Below are 20,874 nucleotides of genomic sequence, written 5' to 3'. Positions count from 1 at the left end.
ATTAAGTGTGCAATCTTAGAAACAGCTGATTTGCTGCATGCATATATCCATCTTTTTCGCACTACCTTTAGCTGTGTCGATTTTCTAATAGTCGAGGCTTCAACTAAATCATTCTTTCTTCTTTAGTTTTAGACATTTTTCAATAATACAAATGTACCTCTTTTAAAATTCCGATTTGTTTCTTGCAGAATCGATAACTGCATGCATCGATCCCAATGGCGGTTTCTTGGTCAGCGGAGCGGTTGGCGGCTTGGGCGGCGGAAACACGGCTCTCGATGGCGGCGCACCGGCCACCGCCAATGACAAAGTGCTCGCCTCGCTGGAGAAGCAACTGCAGATCGAGATGAAGGTGAAGACCGGGGCGGAGAACATGATCCAGTCGCTGGGCATTGGCTGCGACAAGAAGCTGCTGGCGGAAGCCCACCAGATGCTGGCCGATTCGAAGGCCAAGATTGAGTTTTTGCGCCTGCGCATCATCAAGGTGAAACAGAATCGCGAGCAGGCCGATCGCCTGAAGGCCTCCCGCCAGATGATGGACGAGCACGGGCAGACGATTGGCGGCACCAACAGCCAGCCGGCGAGCCTGGAGACGACGCTCGAGGAGCGGATCGAGGAGCTGCGTCATCGACTGCGGATCGAGGCGGCCGTCGTCGATGGGGCCAAGAATGTGATCCGCACGCTGCAGACGGCGAATCGGGCACCGGACAAAAAGGCGCTGCAAGAGGTGAGTCTTAAACGTATATTAATATTCCGGGGGGAGTTACCCGGGAGGAAACCTGTACACATTTACTCAGACTCAGGGAATCTTTAAAAATTATTTAATTTTCGGGAGACATGTGGGGAAATCTACATAAAAAACATGATGTTTTAATATTTTACAACAGTTTTGAAGTAAAACACCATATAATTGTAATACTTCTTAATTAAACTTATTTTTATAAACCGTAAACTTTATGACAGCTATCATGGTATCTAAAATCTTATCAAAATATTACAGTTGAATTATAAAATGGATCACACAGATTGCAATTATTTCAAAATTGATCATTTCTAAGACTTTATTTTTAAAATGTTTGACCAAACCGTTAATATTCAAATACGTCCATACTCGTACTGCTCCAATCTCAGCTAAAATGACCAACCTGGTGTATAAAAAAACCAAGATTCCTAAAGATTCCCAAATTATGCTAATCCCAGAGTTAATTAGAGCTGGCTGGTGGCCAGGTACCCGTAGAGCCCTGCAAGTGCTCCCCCGTTTAGCCAAAATCAGGTGTGTCTGCTGCCATATGGCCACACGACGTATGATTCATATTTGATATACCCGTGCGTATACGTGATTTTTGCCCAACTTGTGGCAAACTCAAGTGAAACGGGAAGCGGGAAGGAGAAAAAGCTAATTATGCGGCTGCTTGAAATATTTTTCAACGCTCTCTGTTTGTCCGATTTCGTTTTAATTTCAAGACATTTTTTCTTCTGCCGCTAACTGTCGTCTCATTAATTAAATGGACGTGGAACGTCGCAATTACTTGGGCCCAAGAAAAATGATTTGGCAAGTGTGCTCAGGGCCTGCCCTAATAATTTTGGCATAGGTTTTTGTTTTATTTTAAAATTTTTTAGTTAATGGCAGTGCTGACAGAAAAGTAGTCCCAAAATATACGCAAAACGAGCGTATTTTCACAGTATTTCACCATGCATTTATGCAAGAGGAGATATACATTTTTTATAGTATTTCCCAATGCCTGCGTTTCCTGTCGCGTGGCAAACTCACTTTTTTTGTATCTCTTTGTGATTTATCTTTTCACCGATGCTCATGCGGTTTTTGTCTTTGGATTCAACATGAGCAGACACTTTACTTCCGCAGCAGCAGCTACTACAACAATATGTTGTCCGGGCTGTGGCCTAAATATTCTATTTGCAGGCCCCATTCTCATATTTATTTGTTCTGCGTTGCGGTTGCATCTGTCAGATGCAGAAATAAGAAAGTTCTCAGTGGCAGTTCGTTTTTAAAACCACAAGAAAAAAATGGAATTTAACGAACCAGTGAAAGATTGCGGGTTTTTAATCATAAAAACAGATTTTTAACGGAATTTACTATTATAAACCAATTAAGAATGATCTTTACATAAAAAGAACTGATCCTACTCGATTTAAACATAACTTTCTAATATATCAAGCATAAAATAGTAGACTTGCATATATTAATTGAATTAAACTTTTAGCTCTTTTTTTCGCTGTGCATCTAAATATCGCCGAACTTATTATACGATCGGCTAAACAATAAACACAACTTTTGCCGATGCCCTTTTGGCCATTTGGAAGAGTTTTGCTAAACATTTTTAGAACTATGCTGCCCGCTGGCACACAAACATTGGCTATACTTACGTATAAACACGTCTAAACATCTGTATGTGCCTCTGTTTGATCGGGCGAAAACGACAAACGTATAAAACCATCATAAGAAACGGAGCGCAAAGTTCTATGGCCAGCATATGGGGGAAAACTTGTTGTTAGCCGCCGTTTTGTTGATGTGAATATACTACATACAGATGTTCGCTTCTCTGGCGAATTTTCCCAAGCAGCTTTTCCTTGGCGTTCAGTGCGAGTTGGATTGCCGTTGGCTACGTGCTACGCCGCCCGGTGTTTCCCGATATTTTATAATTTTTTTAATTGCCGCGTCTTGCGTCGCGTTCGTGTTTCTTTGTTTTCTTGTGATCTATGAAACTCTATGAATGCGTAATGAAATAATAATACAAATAGTAATGAACTAATCAAAGTGAACTCGAGAAAAGCACGCTCGCCACACACACAGTGTACATAAGCCGAATCGCAAGTCTGAGCTTGCCATTAGCTCTTCGACATTACGCATACGCAGCGTGTGCCGCAGGTTTTCTTCGCTTTCATCCACCTGAAATTGCGTAATTTTCCGTTTGGATTGTCCGTTCTTCTCGCGATCCCCCAGATCTGGCTTTTGGGGTCATCTTGCAATTTTAGCGTAACGAAATAGAAATCATGTTAAAAATAAAATCACATAAATTTAGAAACACACATTTTACAAAGGCTAAGAAAAACTGAAAGTGTTTTCGTTCCACCCCATACATCTTTTAACCCCGCGTTATAATTGTGTGTGCGTTGGCTGAATGAAGCTAAAAATACGTGAAAATAAAAAGCAAATTTATATAGTTGAAACTGCCTGTGAAGAATGTTTTTGTTAACCAAAAAATAATTAGTTTTTTAAAGGACAGAAAAGTCTAGAAATATAAGGAACAGCTAAAAGAATTTAAAGTGCAATTCCGTGTAATGCAAACATTGAAAAGAATGCCTTGAATTTGTTTAAAATACGAAAAATTCAAAGGAAAAGAAAAAGTTCCAAATTATTATAAACAACCTGTGGCGATGTTACGGCGATTGTTGATATAAAATTACTACTAAATAGTTAGGATTCCATGGGCATTTTCAACTGTAGCCGTTGGCTTATGATAAATATTTGTTTGAATTCTGCTCGACAATAGGAACTACCAAGACGGTTTCTCGATATTTTTAGCAAGAATATAAAGTTCGTGTGGTGACGTACATACAGATCTATGTAGTATATAGTGCGTGAGTGTATTTTTATGAATCTATGGATGGCACCTTGAGCCACACCATAACCACAGCCAAAATGTGTTCATAGTGCGACCGCAACAAAAGTGCGTAGGGAGTCATGAGCACGCCCACGGCCACGCCCACTGCGGGGGCGGTTCCGGGACAGCAGGTTCCACTGCCCCATGAACTGACTGCCGAGTGGACGGTACGAGCACATCTCACTTTTGCCCGAGCCGGTGAGCATGTGCAAAAGGAGTTTAGTGCTCCGGAGGCAGTGCATCCAATGCGCGTGGTCTACAAATGGTGTACGCCCTGCGAAGAACCCGAAACAGAACAGGATGTGGATAAGGTAAGTTGTGTGGAGTGGTCTGCCAAACTTAATTAACACTTGTCGTAATCCTTAACAGACAGCAGCTACTGCGGGAACCAGCTTCCGCTCCACAAACTCCTCGGCCACCACCAATGCGGATTCGGCCTTTGGCAGTCCTCATGCTTCCAGGGCTCTTAATAAACCACTAGTGGCAAGCAATACTGCTGCGCCTTCTGGAGCCACTGCCCAAGTGTGTGGCACTCGTTGCCGGAGCACCTGCAACATCATGGTGTCCGCAGTGGCAGATTTCCTACCCCAGGAAGGGGGAGCCACTGGGTCAGTGAATGAGCCCTTTGTTTACCACAGCAAAGTTCGGGCCCAGCAGCTCAGGGATGCCTTCTCACAGACAAGTGATACGGAGGAGCAGCCAGCCAAGAGGCGGCCAGCTTACGAGCAACGAAGGGCCACCACCGAGGCGCTGATGAACTTTGCCAGCAAGCGGCAGGTGGAGGAGGCTAACACTTATGTGGTGGGTATTGAATTCCCCATTTAATTACTTTCTCTCTCTAACCAATTTAAATCCAAAGCCAACCTACTCGCCCACGCCCACAACACCCTCGTCTACATTCAAGTCCGCTTCGATGTCAAGGATACCACCACTAGCTGGCAACTTGGGCCAAGGAGCAGCACCCAGAATACCCAACTTGGGGGAGAAGAAGCCTCGCACTGTTCACATCGACGTCTACTGCACGGGATCCGAGGGAGATGAGGAGGAGGAGGCGGATGATGAGCGGCAGGCTGATGAAGAGGTCTCCAGTTCGTCCGATTCCGAGCTGGCTGGCAGCAAGCGCTACGAACTGGATTCGAATTCCACACCGCAAACCGTGTTGGATAATGAACAGATGCTGCTGCGCCATCAAAGAATCTCTGGAGGAGCCATGCCCAGGCGATTGGCGCAAAATCAGGCAAAAAAGAATCAAGTGGAAAACCAACAGCCAGACAATCTAAATCTGGGTCATGCCATTACCAAATGCAGCACAGCCGAGGAAGTGTGCGAGTCCAAGCAGCTACTGTTCCGCAAACACATTGGTGATCAGCGGGCGGCCAAGTTGGCCACTCTCCGCCAGAAATACATGCGCCAGCCTAGCGATGAGACGAGTAGCAGCACTTACCCCAACTCCTCGAGGTCAACGATGCCCAGGGATGCCACCTGCAGCAGCATATCGAGTGTCATGGGTGGAACAGATTGCGTGGATTCGTCATGGAAGGAAACAGACGACCTGGACACACCGATAGTGTCTTTTGGTTTGACCAAATCCGATAGCTTTGAGTACGAAAACTCGCTAGACCGCCTGCGCATAAGCCAGATGGAGCGTCTTTGGTCCCGGCAGCACTCCATGGACCAGAGTCACCTGCAAACTCACCTGGGAGCTCCATCCCCACATCACCTGCAAACGATCACGGAGGTGCAGTCGCAACGCAGCTCCTTCCAGCGCAGCGATACCATCCCATCGGAATCGGATGGCTTCTCGGATGCCAATGGATTTAATACCTATCCGGGAAGGCAGTCGCAATTGCAGCAGATCTCGCATTTCCCACGCAATCGTCCTGGTTTTCTGCAGTTCTTTGGACCGACTGGCGAACCAGGAGGCGTTGCTCAACCCACTCCGCCAGCCACGGCTCCAGTTCAACCAGCTGCAGCCGCAACTACGGATCCGTTCCGCCTACTCCATCCGAGCTTCCGATGGAAGAGTGAGGCACGCGACAATCTAAGTGTGCAGGTGGCCTCCGGATCACCCTCCTCAGAGCGCAGTTCCCCGCAGCTCTTGTCGGCTGCCACCACAGTGGTGCGTTGCGGCAGCGAGGCGCCACCGAGCACCACCTCGGCTAGTACTTTTGGGACCACAGTGACGCCTTCACCAGTGCCAGTGCGACGGTTTGAAATATCACGCGACAGCCCGAGTCTCGCAAGTGAAGCCTCCACTTCCGTTTCCGGTTACACCCACGAGCACTTGGAGAAGGCTCGTCGCTTTGGCAATGTGGTTGCCATGAGGAAACCAGGCCACCATGTAGGCCCAACCAAGAACCCCAATTGCCAGTGTGAGAGCTGTCAACGTTGGCTGGCCGAGAGATTTCAGCTGCGCGGCAGAGCCTTCTCACTGGGCGAGAAGCCCCTAAGGCGTCCACAGTAATAGGAATCGCACGGAACCCTTCTGGACTTATTACCTATTCTTTGTCTAAGGCTTGCATTTAACACTTTGCTTTTGAGATTGATACGCTCCCAATTAACCCAAACCCCAAATCCGAACCCAAAAACAAACTTTCTTTCGATTAGTTGTAAGCCATGTAAGCGAATATGTTCCTCACGCAAAACACAAATTGTGCGCTGAATCAGTTTAATGTTGTAATAAAGTAAAACAATAGATTTAATCAGAAAATTATGTTTTATTTCGGTTGCTTAAGCTCAATTATATAAACAAAGTATTTAATATTAAGAGTTGGGATGGCAAAAAATGTGTTGTTTTGTCAATGAATCTATATATCATATGAATTTAGTTAATTACGTATGTCTGAAGGTAGTTCTTGTAGTAATTAAACAAACATTACGCAGTTGTGTACAGGAGGGAAATTAAATTAAAACTTTATTAAGGTTTCAAAATATTAATTAATTTTCTTTTAAAAACCCAGGCCCATGGACGTTTGTCGGAGTCTTCTCGAAAACTAGATCTCTTGCGCTACTCCCTGGAGCTACGTCGCCAGGAGCTGCCCGTCGATTCGCCCGCCGCCCAGCTATTAAAAACGGAGCTGCAGATCGTCCAGCAATCGACATCCCCCGCTCCCGTCACCTACACGTCACTGCAAACCGGCCAGGGAGGATTACTTGGTGGAAAGCCCTACCAGTCGGTGTCCTCTCTAGGACGATGTGCGAGTGTCACCGGGAAACTAGAGGTTCGCCTACTGGGATGCCAAGATCTCCTAGAAGATGTGCCCGGCAGATCACGAAGGGACAAGGATAACAACTCCAGTCCCGGTGATTTGAGGAGCTTCGTCAAGGGCGTCACCTCGCGCAGCAGTTCGAAGAGCTATTCGGTTAAGGATGAGACCTCCATCGAGATCATGGCAGCCATCAAGCTGGACAACATCACCGTGGGCCAGACATCGTGGAAGCCATGTTCGCAGCAGGCCTGGGATCAGCGCTTCTCCATCGATCTAGACCGCTCCCGTGAACTGGAGATTGGAGTTTACTGGCGCGACTGGCGATCACTGTGCGCCGTGAAGGTGCTGCGCCTGGAGGAGTTCATTGACGATGTACGACATGGCATGGCGCTGCAGCTGGAGCCGCAGGGACTACTCTTCGCGGAGGTCAAGTTCTTGAACCCCATGATTTCGCAGAAGCCCAAGCTGCGGCGACAGCGGATGATCTTCAACAGGCAGCAGGCGAAAAACATCTCGCGGGCCAAGCAAATGAACATCAATGTGGCCACCTGGGGCCGTCTGCTCAAGCGAAATGCTCCGAATCATGTGCACATGGGATCGGTGGGATCTGGATCTTCTATGACAGGTGCCTCTCCCATGGTGGTCAGTGGATCCCGAGATTCCGAGTCGCCGATTTCGAGGACTCCCTCCTCCGATGCGCTCGTGGAACCGGAGCCCTACACTCCAGGAGAGCAGGCCCAGAACCTGGAATTCGATCCGGACGCAGGAATACATGAACACGTTGAGACGCCTGGTGAATATCCGGATCCGGCTGCCAGTGGTCTGAGTGGAATGCGTCCCCTGTCCATGCATATGCAGGGTATCAGTGTATTGCCCCCGGATTCGCCACCCGTGGCCGCAGGAGCAACCGGAAGGCCCAACACGCTTAGCTTACAGATGCCGGGAGTTAGTAAAGGACAGAGTATCCAAGGCGGACGCACTGCAGCACCCACAACGGCGCCACCACCACCACCCGTGCTCAAGTCAGCCTCGACCACTCCGATTCTGGATCAGGAGGTAAGTTGCTTGCTTATTCTAGAGATCCGTGTACAGTTCAATAGTCAGTACTTGACCGACCCTGTATAAAGATCTGCGTATGTACTTAGCTGTGTACCAGTAGCTGGTTTGATCGTTGTGCCTGCCACCCGCTCCTCCGCCCACTTTCTCATGTATCTATTACACACTCGCACACACACACACACACACACACTCAATCTTCGCAGTCATCACATTTGGGCATTTGGTGTTGGTTTTGTATTATATATCTCTCTAATATGTACATTTGAAACGGCGGTCGACTCCATACAGAACCATCATCGATCGCGAGAACTGGCAGAAAACTATTCCGAAATTTAATTTCAATTAAGAGAATTGATTTCCTTAGATATACATACTCTTCTTTGAACCTACTTTAGTTTTTTTATTTGACTTATTATTATTATTTTCATCTGTTAATTTAAAAAAAAAACTTGTTTTGGAATACCATCCTTAAAAACAAAAGATAAATTAAGTTCAGAAATAACAATATTTACCGAACCATTAAAAAATACCTTTCTCATATAAAATAGTATTAAAAGTCAGATATTTCTAATATAAAATCGTCTTTATTGTGTAGCAGGCAAACTTTTAATTCTTAGTTCTTACCCTCTGCTCTTTTTAAGTATTACTACTGCCTAAGATGATAGATTTTTGATATTTTTTTAAAGAAAGTGAAATTAAAGATCTGGTTAAACAAGTCATAATATATTAAACTAAATTACTTCGCAAGTATTGGTATCCTTGTGTTAAAATAACCGGAAATTAGTTTACGCCTTAGCTCTTCTCCAATGCCTCCAGGCGTTGGTTTTTCAACCCATTCAACCCATCAACGTCATTTCCCTTTGCTTTTTTCTCTCTCTCTTTTAATCTATCTTCGAGGAAAGTACTTTCTTTGCCTTAAATATCCTTTCATCACTTTCTTCACCTGTCAATACTTTTCGCATTGCGCTTTTTTTGTGGCCCGCCGTCATCTTACTTTCTCTGTCTCTGTGTGTTTGTGTGCCCGTCTCGGTTTCCGTTTCCGTTTCGTCATGATTTCGTTAATCGCCGACAGCTGCAGGATGCCCTGCACGAATTCGATTTCCTCTCGGATCTGGACTCGCGTCCCACCACGCTGCGTCGCCTGCTGAAGGAGCAGAACATGTCTCTGGATCCTGGTGCGCTGGAGAACCTGCTCCTGCAGCAGCAGCAGACTGAGCAGCAGGCGCTGCAACAGCGGCAGCGCCAGGAGCAGCTGCGTCTGCAGCAGTTCCAGGAGGCGCAGCGTCTGGCGATCCTGGATCTGTGCGAGAAACAGAAAGACCTTGAGGAGGAGGAGCAGCTGCCACCCACCTTTGTCCAGCCAACGCCGTTGCCACCGCTTGCCAGCAATAATAACCAGATCATGCCCAGCTCAAACGCCCGCCACAGCTACAGCCACAGCCAAAGCCAAAGCCCAAACCACAACCAATTTCAGTTGCAGCAGCAGCAGCAGCCACAGCCACTTCCTGCCCAGAAACCTGCCCAGAATCCCGAACCACCATCCGCTGTGGAACAGCAGCTGCACCGCCCGGTCCTGATCCTGCCGCCCGTGGTGCTGCTGGGCGGCCGGGAGGAGGAGCGCTCGGTGCCGCCATCGCCACTAGTCGAGTATCCCGAGGACGATGAAGAGTATCTGTTCCGGGGCAGCAGCGATAACCTGGGCAGCCGGCTGCACTCCACCCACAGTTCCAGTGCCGGCGATCGTTTCTGTGTGGAGGTTAGGAGGTTTTTCATTTCCTGGTTTGGTTTCCGGTTTAATCTCTGTTCTCAAATTCTGATTTGTTTACTTTTTAATTGATTTACCACTAACCCTATTTTCTTTTAATTTTCTTACATCTTTTGTTTGTGTTTTTGCCACGAGTTGGGTTAATTGTTTCTTCTTTAAATGTCAATATGTGTGTGTTCTGGTTTGGCTTTATCAAAGAATATATACCCTTCGAAGTCCCAAAAATGTGTATAAACATTATATTCATAAACACACACATACGCACTGTAATCAAAGCGCATTCACAAGCACCCCAAAAAAATACTAATATATTCGTAGTAGAACTAACTAGAAGTTGAGCTTTGAATGTAACTAACCGTTTAAGTAACAGTGTTTACAAAATGTATATTTTTTTGATTTAGTTGATGTACATAATGCCTTAAATATTTAGCATAGATATGTATATCTAAAATGTACAATAATTGGAGAGCTTTAAGTGATATTTGATATACCATTTGACAAATTTTAATGGCATTAATGTAACCTGCACAGCTTAGTTTGACGTAGAAATAGTTTTTTCTAATCTTTATTCAAATGACCAACAACTTGAGAGCTTTAGATATGGTCGTAAATTTATTATACCCAATTCGTTTTACTTAATATACCCACACTTTCGATTGAAGCACGACAACCAAAAATAATCGAAGCGAAATAAAAGCTGAAAGTGACAATTTTAAACTCTTTAAATAGACGCGCTTCTGGCTGATGACAACGGAAAGATCAGAGGAAGGCAGCGAGGATATATCTTAGGGGAACGGGGTCTTGAGGGGGCACCCGAAAGTGCGCCGCTTCACGTGCCAATGGTCGGGAAATGTTTTAATTTTTGTCAACCAAACACCCACACCCACCCGTTTTCCCGCCCCCCGCACGTTGCAACGTCAGCGTTCCACATTTCCATTTTCATCTAAGATGTCTGTCCCTGTGTTCGCTTACCTTTGTATCTATGTGTCCAAGCTATGTACCCATCGTTATGTGTGCTGTTGTCACATTTTCCTTTTCGTTGGTCATTTTTAGACCCAAAACAACGACGCAAATGCTTGGCCTCTGGTCATGACTTTGGCACTTGTTCGCCTTCAGTTGGCCGGCGCGGTTTTAGCCATCTCGTATCGTATCGCTATCGATCGAAATGTAGGAACGTCATGATTGTGCCAACTTTCCAGGCGCTCAGCCAAGTCTTGAGGCAGATGTTTGCGGTCCAGCTTCAACAGCAACAGCAGCGCAATCACAATCAGCTCCATTACCTTGATCTGTCCCCATCGCGAACCATCAACAAACTGTTTCCGTGTTCCAGCGCATCTAATCCTCCATCACCTGCTGTATGTGTGTTTCGTGGGTTCAATCAAGTCCGCCCGATCAATCAAGCCAAACCCCTCCTCTTGCAGGCCCGCATTAGTCTTGTACATATTACCCTCGAACCGATCAATGCCAGCCGGACGACCAGTTGCCTGATCGAGGAGGTGGCCGAGCCGGATTCACAGCCGGAGGTTAAGCCGGTGGCGCAGTCTAAGAAAGTATCCGAAGCTTGTGTTGAAAGTATTCTTCTCGAGACAGTTGAAAAGTTAGAAACCGAAGACCAAGTGCAGCAGGTAACACAGGCAAGGAAGTGAAAGGGTTCACCAAGCTCTCAAGTTGTAGCCACTAATATATGCTTTTCCCTTTAATACTTACTCTCTACCATAACTAAATTCTATTTTCTTGCATATTTAGGTTATACCACAGCTGGGCAAGCTCTACGTGGGCAGCAGCCAGCAGCAGTATGTGCAGCAGTCCTCGCCCATCATCCAGGAGCCTCCCACTCCGACTATCTACGGAAACAGCGCGGCCGCTGGTGCTCCGCAATTCCCGCAGCCCGCCCAGAGGCAGGAGAAGCAGCCAGCACAGCAGCAGCAGCAGCCCATCTATGCCAACCAGTATGAGCTGAATGTGGCCAAGGCGGCGGCGGCAGCGGCTTCAGTTTACTCACCCAGCTCCTCCACCAACAGCAACTCCAATCAGCAACAGCAGCAGCAGCAGCAGCGGAGGAACGTGGCCCGTGGCCTGCAGTATCGGGAATCCGGAGGAATCGAGGCCGGCAGAGCTGGCAAGCAGCCTCCCAATGCCGGCATGCTATCCATGGACAACTTCCGTTTGCTAAGCGTCCTGGGACGCGGGCACTTTGGCAAGGTGATCCTGTCGCAGCTGCGCAGCAACAACCAGTACTACGCCATTAAGGCGCTGAAGAAGGGCGACATCATCGCCCGCGACGAGGTGGAGTCGCTGCTCAGCGAGAAGCGCATTTTCGAGGTGGCCAATGCCATGCGTCATCCCTTCTTAGTCAACTTGTACTCGTGCTTCCAGACAGAGGTAGGGCGGAGAACACACATTGCTGATAGTTTACTTATACCTCCCCATTATTTACCCCTCAGCAACACGTATGCTTTGTAATGGAGTACGCCGCTGGCGGAGATTTGATGATGCACATCCACACGGACGTGTTCCTAGAGCCCAGAGCCGTCTTTTATGCCGCCTGTGTGGTTTTGGGTCTGCAGTATCTGCACGAGAACAAGATCATCTATCGAGATCTTAAGTTGGACAACCTGTTGTTGGACACGGATGGCTATGTAAAGATTGCGGACTTTGGGCTGTGCAAGGAGGGCATGGGCTTTGGTGATCGCACGGGCACTTTCTGTGGAACGCCCGAATTTTTGGCACCCGAAGTCCTCACGGAAACGTCATACACACGAGCTGTGGATTGGTGGGGTCTGGGTGTGCTGATCTTTGAGATGTTGGTCGGTGAGGTGAGTCGGAGATAACCCACAATCTTTAATAGTTCAATTCATAATTGAATCATTTTTACAGTCCCCATTCCCTGGTGACGACGAGGAAGAGGTATTCGATTCAATTGTCAACGATGAGGTGCGCTATCCGCGCTTCCTCTCACTCGAGGCCATAGCCGTGATGCGTAGGGTAAGCTAATTGATAACCAACTACTTGAAAACATTACTATAAATTACATTATCTTGCAGCTACTGCGCAAGAATCCGGAGAGGCGTCTGGGATCCTCGGAACGCGATGCGGAGGATGTTAAAAAGCAGGCATTCTTCCGTTCGATTGTGTGGGATGATCTGCTGCTGCGAAAGGTCAAACCCCCCTTCGTGCCCACCATTGTACGTTGAAATACTGCATTTTCACGACCATTTCATTAACATTACTTATAACTACTTTGCAGAACCACTTGGAGGATGTGTCGAACTTTGACGAGGAGTTCACGTCGGAGAAGGCACAGCTAACGCCGCCGAAGGAGCCGCGCCACCTGTCCGAGGAGGAGCAGGTGCTCTTCCAGGACTTTTCATACACGGCCGAATGGTGTTAGGAACTTGTTGTTAGTTCAAGGGTTCACCAATGGGCCTAGCCCGATCGTTATAGCCTTTGTCTTTTGCTTTTACATGTGTACGAAGTTGGTTTTGAGTAGTTGTACTTGGTTTAGTCGATGTGAGTTCAATATTTATACATGAAGACATTATAATGATCATGCAGATACAGGACGTATATATTTATAAACACTAACTATGTAGAAAATCTATCTATTAATGAGAGAACTTTTGAGTGTTGCTCACTGGCCGAGAGACCAACATAAACCAAATTACCTAGTTGACCACACCTTTTGGCAAGGCAATCATCCATCCAGCCAGTTCAAATCACAGTCGCCCACATGATCGTAGCATTGTACAGCAAATAGAGTCGTTTCTTTTCCTAATACAAGAACGCATTGAATAGTCTGACAAACCCTAGGAAAGCCTTAAACGCAAAGTTGTAGTTTTGGACAGTTTTTTCGCAAGACCGGATCTAAATAGATTTTATAGATGAGAGAGGAGGTATGTTTACACCCCAGAGCAACCATTGCAACATATTTTCATAATCGACATACAAGAACAAAGGATATATTTTATACATATATTGCATGCACATCCCAGGAATCGTCTTGCTAAACGAGCTCATCTTCTATACGACATATTAATCTAGTAAAGTGAGAGAAGAAGTAATATATTTACAGTTTTAACATGTAAGCTCTGTAAATTGCCTTGCGCTTTTATCAACTCCCCAGCCCATTGCCCGAGTTGTGTTATAATTTTAACATATTTTTTACGTCATATACACACGCGAACATTTGTTATTTATTATTATTATACCTATTATACAAGAAACTGTATTGCTTTGAGCATTTTTATTCGACGGTAGATTGATGTTTGTAAACGATTTGCTTGTATGCGCGGTACGCTTTAAACCAGATAAAAGGATACAAAAAACAAAATACCGCTCGACTCGATGAGTTTCGGAGCTCCCGTTGACAGATGGCATGCAATCGGATCGTTGTACTCTTCAGATCTACGCTATATTTAATGTAATTTTTTAGTTCTATTTAAGCTTGTAATAATCGATATTTGAAACGTAGTCTAAGCTATCATTATGTGAAGATAACTATTGATAATTACAATTATGATAACGATTGTGCACCCCTCATGCGAATCGAAACGAGTATAAACAATGCAGATATTCTATTGTCAGTTTTATTACGATTATGCCCACAACCTGCGGCTATAATCGTCGATTTCATTTTAAATCTGTCAAATCGAATTGGTCCGCGTCCAGTCACTTTGTTTAGCTTCAAGTTGTGACTGTAACTTATATTTATGATATGATTTTGAATAAATGTATCTATCGCTATTATTTAAATGGAGTTTTTGTTAACTGGTTTATCGCTGAGACCTTCGCTGATTTGGTAATACAATATATTGACTGTATTGTCTACAATGGCCAGAAATATTTTGCTGTTTGGGGGTAAACTTGGTAAGCAACTAAAACATATTTAGAGGATTCTTAAAACTCACAGTTCCTTTAGTTTTTCTTCCAAGGCATTCAGCACTCCAAAGTTAATATTCTTTGTGTGGAGAACGGGAACATAGGCTTTGTCATTTTTTATTAAATAAAACACTTTCAGGTCTTCATCATAGATAGGTTTGAAATCAGCGTCTTGATCTTCTACAAAACACATATATATCATTGACTTTAATGAGATTTCTATGCCATTTCCATTTTATATGATTTACCACTTCTTAAATCTTTGTAAATTTGAAAACCCAAAGCGGCGGTCAAATCATCGGGGCACACAGTTTTAAAGTCATCTAAGTCCAACTGAAAGGTAAACACATGCATTACAGTTTGAGACCAACCGGTGATGGGCGATTGCTTACCATAGCTGGAAATCTTGATTATATGATATTAACGTGATTCTAATGAGAAATTACTTATCAGGGCTTAAGATTTATGTTTTATCACTCTCTTAATACAACATTTCAATTTATAAATCTTAGCTTGATTGATTGGCTACAACTTTTCTTTTTATACAAATTTAACAGCTGTTGAGTAGGGTTGTCAACTACATGCAATCCTTTATTTATTTTAATAGTGCTGTAAAACTCAAAAACATTTCAAAATGTGGCGCGAGGTTTGTGTTTCTGTAAGTAAATAAATACAAGACGAGTTTTGAAATTTAGTCCTAAACCAATTTTGAATATTTGCATAATTTTACGAAAGATACAAATTTGTATGCATTTAAAACTAAAAAATTCTCAAATTGTCTATCTGCTAAATGCCCCATCAAAGCATAATCTTTGTATGCAGACATTGTCTTTGTCTAGACAAACTGGCAGTGCAACTTGGGTCCTTGACAGGCAGAAACGCCCGCCTCCCAGGATCCACAACTCCAACTCCGCAAACGAAGACAAGAAAGGGGCAAAAAATTATGCTAAGTAGATGCAGTTTTATAAGGAGTAGGGGACGCAGGATATGCATGTTGAGCAGTTTTCAAGGCATTTTCCGAGCGCCCGCCGGGGATTCCCCCCGCCTGTATTCGTCTGGTCCAAGTGATAAGGGTTTGGCAGCCACATCCAAGGGATTCCCACATGCGCATATCAATGGGCGTCTGCGATAAGCAACTTATGCTTACTGAAATATGGAGAACAGCCATCCGCAGGGCCATGCAAATTACAGTAGCACTTCTTTAAAGTTTAAACAAAAATCTTTTTAGAAAGGGTTAAGAAATTTTTATGTTAGTAAAAGAATATGTGTTACTTAACATTGATATTGAAAAGGATTACTAAAACTAAATTTTGAATATTGAATTTATTAAATATTTTTTATTTTTTATTAAATATTTGACCTAAATAAAAACATAATGTTTAAAAACAAAACATTTTTAAGTGCATGATTTAGTTTTGATTTATTTTTCAAAAAACCAAAATTGACCAAATAATGTTTATCTTTTCGTGTTATATTAATTTAAGAATGGGGTTACCTTTTGGACATCGGATTAAAATCCTAAGTTACTATTTAAATTATTAGTTTATTTTGGTAATCAAGTTACTGTAAAAACAAAAATGGTTTTCCAAAGTGCTTTAGATACTAGTATTGCGTACAAAACGAAATCTTTTATACTTTTACATTAAATGTTAAAATAATAAAAGACTTTTGAAAAACCATTCCTTAACTTAAAAAACTTGGTTAAGCTTTAAGCATGTTCATCCTAGCGAGTTTTTCCTGCAGTGGGGAGTTGAGCCGAGGTTCAGCAAGGAAGCCAAGGATATTCAATTAGACTGGTCGATGGGGGGCAGTGTGTACCTGGAAATCAATGCGAGGAAGCAAAGTTGCTGCGACTCCGGGCTAACCGAAGCCAGCGCAAACCGGCAACATAAACCAGATGTTGCGGTCGATGGCCATTATGGAGCTTGTCAATGCCAGTTGGCCAGAAGGATCGGGAGGAGCGGGCGGGGGCAAGTCATCCAAGGCAATTACACTGCGACGACAAGGACACACCGACGGCAGTTGCTACAATAACACACACTCACACCAAAACCCACCCGCTGTGCGTGAGGTTACTTAATGCTGTTTACTGGCCAAAGTTCGTCCTGCCATTGGACATTGGCCATTGCCCACTGGACTGCCCGGAACTGGCTTGAGCCCGGGAGTTGGCCACAATATTATTTGCACTGGCTGGGTTTTATTCTCGCCATAACCATTGCTCCACGGCAAATGGCCCATTGCAGCATTTATGGCCAAGTTCCATGTGACCGGTGCGCCCTGTTCACTGCCATTTTCATTCAATTGCTTTATCTGACTGGCTTCTTCCTGGACTTTAATTAAAAATGCTTTCAGAATGTGTTTTTTTATTTTAAAAAAATTCACACATGAATAATTTACTTACATTTTAACTAAGCAATTTAACACCGTACGTACAATGTACATATGTATGTATGTAGGTAATTGAAGTTCAGAAACATGTATGGGCTTAAAAAACCAACTAAACTACTTTTCTACTTTTTATAACCGTTACTCGTGTTATTTCCTCATAGAGAAAAATGTCAAATAGGTAGATTTCTAAATTTCAGACACCAGGCGAACATAAAAGCTTAGGAGGTGTAGAAACGATCAGCTGATCAGTTTAATCAGAGCTCTCTTGGAGATGAACTCGTGACTGCTTCCCCTTGGCACGGCCTAAGAAAATACATAGGACTTAACTGTTATTTCGTGCATATCGTGACAAACTCGTGAAACAGCCATGGTTGCCCATCTCTAGTCTGCACTTAGCTCTCAACTAACGGCCCTTTCTTATGGAGATCGATTCCTATTGGTCAGTGGGGGAAGGGGAAATATGGAAAGGGCCGCCATTTTGAAAATGAACAGTTATTTAAGTGCAACTTTAGCTACCAGCTGTCACTTGCTAAGTTTTCTGTTTGCCTGGTGTCTGAGAGCCATAAATCCAGCATTTTGACAGAAAATTTATTACGAATCCTTTTAATTTATTAAAGTAAAGTAGGGATTTTTCAATTTCAAACACCAGGTGAACAGGAAAATTCGTAGGTGGCCAACGATTAGTTTTAAAGGCCTATCTAGAGGTGTGCCAATTCAAAATATGTACGGACTTTGTTGCCGATCAAGCGATTGCCCATCTCTAGTCTGCTTATACTGAACTAACGGTTGTTTTCCAGTAAGAAAATGTTAGCGCCCAGCAGCAACCTGCTACGGATTCTGTTGGCCTGGTGTCAAGAAGCAAGAAAATAGCCGATAAATTCGCAAGTCCAGATCAATTTCGTCAGGAAAATGCATCCATACTTTTATAATTTGCAAAACATTAATTGAACATCTTTTTAACTAAATTGCAACCAAAAAGTTTAGTAAATTATTAAAAATTCTAAAATATAATAACTTTTTGATTCTGTCGCAACTAAAATTTAGATCTTTTGGACTAGAAGATACTATGCATTTGTTTGTATTTGTTGATTAAAGAATAGATATCAACAAAACTCAATGTTTTATTTGGCTCTGCTGTAAAATTCTAAAATATAAAAATTTTTCTAGGCAGGAAATTTAAAAAAGGCTTTTTAGGATAGAAGAAACTGTAGAATTAGTTCTGCAATAAAATAATGACTATAAAATGTAAGCAAGCAAAGGGAGTTAGTTAGTATGTTTTGGTAAGAGATAGAATATTATAGAATTTTCATTTCCCTTTCCTTTATCAACAAAATAACTATAAAGTCCCTTTAATACGTTCTGTTGGAAAATTCTATTTAATGTAAATACTTCATGTTCATATATTACCAAAATGCATATAAAGTACTCTCTTTGGCTCCGTTGAAAAGTTATTCGGTTGACCTGTTTCATTTGGTTTGACTCCACTCCGCCTCGGGAAAAGCGTTTTCGGTGGGAAAAGTCGGGAAAACCCCCCCGCATTCCCTGGTTCCCGCAGTCGATCGGCCATTGTTGTGGGTCGTTGCTGCCACTTAAAGTATTTGCCACACGTTCACCTCGCTCTCCACCCGTTGTCCCTGCCCTGACCCCTGACCTCTGACCGCTGAAAGCGGATGCAAAAGGCTGGCTTCGATGGGGCAGCCATCGGGGGAGTTTTAATTGACCAAACTGCCACTGGACGGACACCTGGGGGATCAATTGAGATTTATTGCCGGGTCGTGTCAGTTGTGTTTCGGTTTTTATTCAGCTGCTGCCGTTGCTGCTGCTGCCAATGGCCGGCAATTAGACAGTTATTTAATTTGCAGCGGGAATTTCCATCTGGCACTTCTGATTTGCCCACTGACCCGGCTCGTTAAGCATTTTGGGCAAACAAACCGACAGCTGCGGTAAACTTTGGCCAGCACAAAATGCCGGCTAATGTAATTTGCAATTCAATGCGAATATGCCCTAATTACAAGCGAAAACTGGAGAAGATTTCTAGGAATTTTCCCCTAGATGATGGGCATGAATTTTGTAAACCATATATATGTATCGAAATGGATTCGATTCTCAACCCCTCAAAAAAACATAACAAATTTGTATCTGCGATTTTCGCAGATTATATTCGTGTTGGCCCCACGCTTTAATGACATTTTGAGCGTCTTAATGACTTAATGGCCTTTGGGTCGTCAAAACGCTTTTGCCGCATCATTGGCAATGCAATTAACTCGAGCTTTTTGTGAGCCAAGTGTCCTGGGGTAATTAGTTGGCAACTTCCTCGCTTCCTTTTCCGTTTGTCTGCCCGAAATGGTTTTTCGCCTCAGACTGCGCGCGAAAATTCATTAAAACTCGATAATTGCATGACAAGACAAGATCCCAGAACCCGGCGGACTTGGAGTGTGAATCCTTGTTTATCCCTGGGCTCCGGCTATCTGGCAAATGGCGTGAAGAAGCAATTGATTTACTCGCAATTGATAATTGTTTGCTGTGCGGTGCACTGGGAAAAAAATAGCTGGCGGGGAAGTACTCTAAATATAATTCTTAAAAAATTAATTTGGTTTTGCTGCTACTAAAAAAAAAAGATGTGGAATAAAACGGAAAATAAGAACTATAAATTTCTTTAAAAAATACAGAAAATAGGGCAAGATCTCTTAAAAATTGAATTTAAAAAGAGTTTTTCTGACTATATCTCACAAAAATATATCTTATCTGTCCTGAAAAAGGCTAGATTAGAAACCCTGTTGTCAGGTATTGTAAGTAATAGTTATGAGATTGCAAAAATACATACATTTTAAATTTATAGGCAAAATTAATACAGATTTAAAGGATGTGGTAATAAAAATAAAGGCTATAAAATGAAAAGAATGGCTTGAAGATCAGTTGTTTTATATTCCGCGAAAGTTGTGTGATTTTGGTTTAGAAATCTAGGAATAAGTATCTTATTTTATAAGTCAAAATAAATTTAACAAATTACTGCAACTCTTAAATTGTGCATTAATTCTATCTTGTTTTATATAATAATAATAGCAATGATAATATATAATTTGCTTAATAAGAATTATAATGACTAAATTTTAAAACTTGTGTTAAAATTCTTATCAGTATAGAACTAGGACAATAGATTTATAAAAACCTTTCCTCAATTTACCAGTTAAATAAAATGAAGCAATAATAAAATGGAAAACCATTTCAACAAAATTTTTAGAAAGGGGTTTGTATAGTAATTGCAAATCCTAGTAAAACAAGATTGACTGCAGGTAAAGAGTGGATAATTGATACATTTTCAATTAAGTAAATCGAAATAGGTTACAACTAAAAGCAATCACTCAAGTGCATACTTTATCGTGTTGCTTCGTCTTTAACATATTAATCCCACTTCAAAGACGCCGAGCAATTGTCTCGATTAAATAACAAAATCCGGTGAATGCAGTCAAAGGCAGCAAATATTTTAATTGGCCAAGGCCGGAGACCATGTCAGTGGCAAGTATTTCCATTTGCACCCGGGCGAAACATCAGTTATTAGCCTTCGGCTTGTCAGTTGCGAATCGAAATACCATGGATGTAATTTGGGCCTGCGGTTGCCGGGCAGCAAATTGAATTCTGCTGTAAAGGCCGTTCATGGCTGAAGGCAGGATAAACATGCTAAACGTATAAATTTTCAGCCTGATTGCATTCCAAACTTTTGGGGGGGTTCCGGGGGGCTGGAGCGGCAGCTATGCCAGAAATTATACATAAAAGATAATGCTGCTGCACAATTGGATTTCCAGCTGAGCAGGGTGAATGCAGCACACAAACATTCATTTTCCACTCGACTTGAGTTGAGCGCGTTTCGCATTTTGCATTTCAGCAGAAATTCAATGCGACCGACAACAGACGGAGCCCCAGACGGTATTGTTATGCTTTTGGCCACAGGACCTCG

General features: G+C 43.3%; 3 protein-coding genes across 20 annotated transcripts in view; 2 read left to right on the top strand and 1 right to left on the bottom strand.

The window, feature by feature from the left end:
- Pkn (serine/threonine-protein kinase N) overlaps positions 1 to 14,399 on the top strand; it is a 35,930-nt gene extending 21,531 nt beyond the window's left edge. For 4 of the 15 annotated variants that reach the window (XM_065863956.2, XM_065863954.2, XM_065863955.2 and 1 more), the window contains 9 exons: positions 189 to 724; positions 6,581 to 7,885; positions 8,961 to 9,644; positions 11,075 to 11,278; positions 11,400 to 12,035; positions 12,098 to 12,469; positions 12,531 to 12,638; positions 12,698 to 12,838; positions 12,901 to 14,399. In XM_065863956.2, the coding sequence (XP_065720028.2) occupies positions 189 to 724; positions 6,581 to 7,885; positions 8,961 to 9,644; positions 11,075 to 11,278; positions 11,400 to 12,035; positions 12,098 to 12,469; positions 12,531 to 12,638; positions 12,698 to 12,838; positions 12,901 to 13,044 (4,130 nt within the window). In that variant the 3' untranslated portion in view covers positions 13,045 to 14,399. Of the gene's footprint in view, positions 1 to 188; positions 725 to 6,580; positions 7,886 to 8,960; positions 9,645 to 10,755; positions 11,009 to 11,074; positions 11,288 to 11,399; positions 12,036 to 12,097; positions 12,470 to 12,530; positions 12,639 to 12,697; positions 12,839 to 12,900 lie in introns of those variants that run through there. The other 11 variants (XM_017073284.4, XM_017073282.4, XM_017073291.4 and 8 more) reach the window with 8 other exon arrangements.
- LOC108009168 (uncharacterized) lies at positions 2,349 to 6,330 on the top strand. Of its 4 annotated transcripts, none has more exons than XM_065863387.2 (4): positions 2,349 to 2,733; positions 3,542 to 3,931; positions 3,990 to 4,421; positions 4,480 to 6,330. In XM_065863387.2, exons 2-4 carry the CDS (start codon positions 3,701 to 3,703, stop codon positions 6,082 to 6,084), a joined length of 2,268 nt encoding a protein of 755 aa, XP_065719459.2. In that variant the 5' UTR covers positions 2,349 to 2,733; positions 3,542 to 3,700; the 3' UTR covers positions 6,085 to 6,330. The 4 variants fall into 4 exon arrangements, with proteins under 4 accessions (XP_065719459.2, XP_016928785.2, XP_070850757.1 ...); XM_017073296.4 differs by having other exon boundaries at positions 3,510 to 3,931; XM_070994656.1 differs by having other exon boundaries at positions 2,349 to 2,756; positions 3,510 to 3,931.
- On the bottom strand, positions 14,224 to 15,033 carry Tsen15 (tRNA splicing endonuclease subunit 15). The gene is made up of 4 exons (XM_017073298.4): positions 14,924 to 15,033; positions 14,780 to 14,864; positions 14,561 to 14,711; positions 14,224 to 14,500 (listed from the first exon to the last, which is right to left on the bottom strand). Exons 1-4 carry the CDS (start codon positions 14,924 to 14,926, stop codon positions 14,401 to 14,403), a joined length of 339 nt encoding a protein of 112 aa, XP_016928787.2. The 5' UTR covers positions 14,927 to 15,033; the 3' UTR covers positions 14,224 to 14,400.
- Between the last annotated feature and the right edge of the window lie 5,841 nt (positions 15,034 to 20,874).

The sequence above is a fragment of the Drosophila suzukii genome, chromosome 2R, assembly GCF_043229965.1.
Source record: "Drosophila suzukii chromosome 2R, CBGP_Dsuzu_IsoJpt1.0, whole genome shotgun sequence".
Lineage (NCBI taxonomy): Eukaryota > Metazoa > Arthropoda > Insecta > Diptera > Drosophilidae > Drosophila > Drosophila suzukii.
Note: the sequence above shows the minus strand (reverse complement) of the source record. Positions and strands in the feature narration are given on the sequence as shown.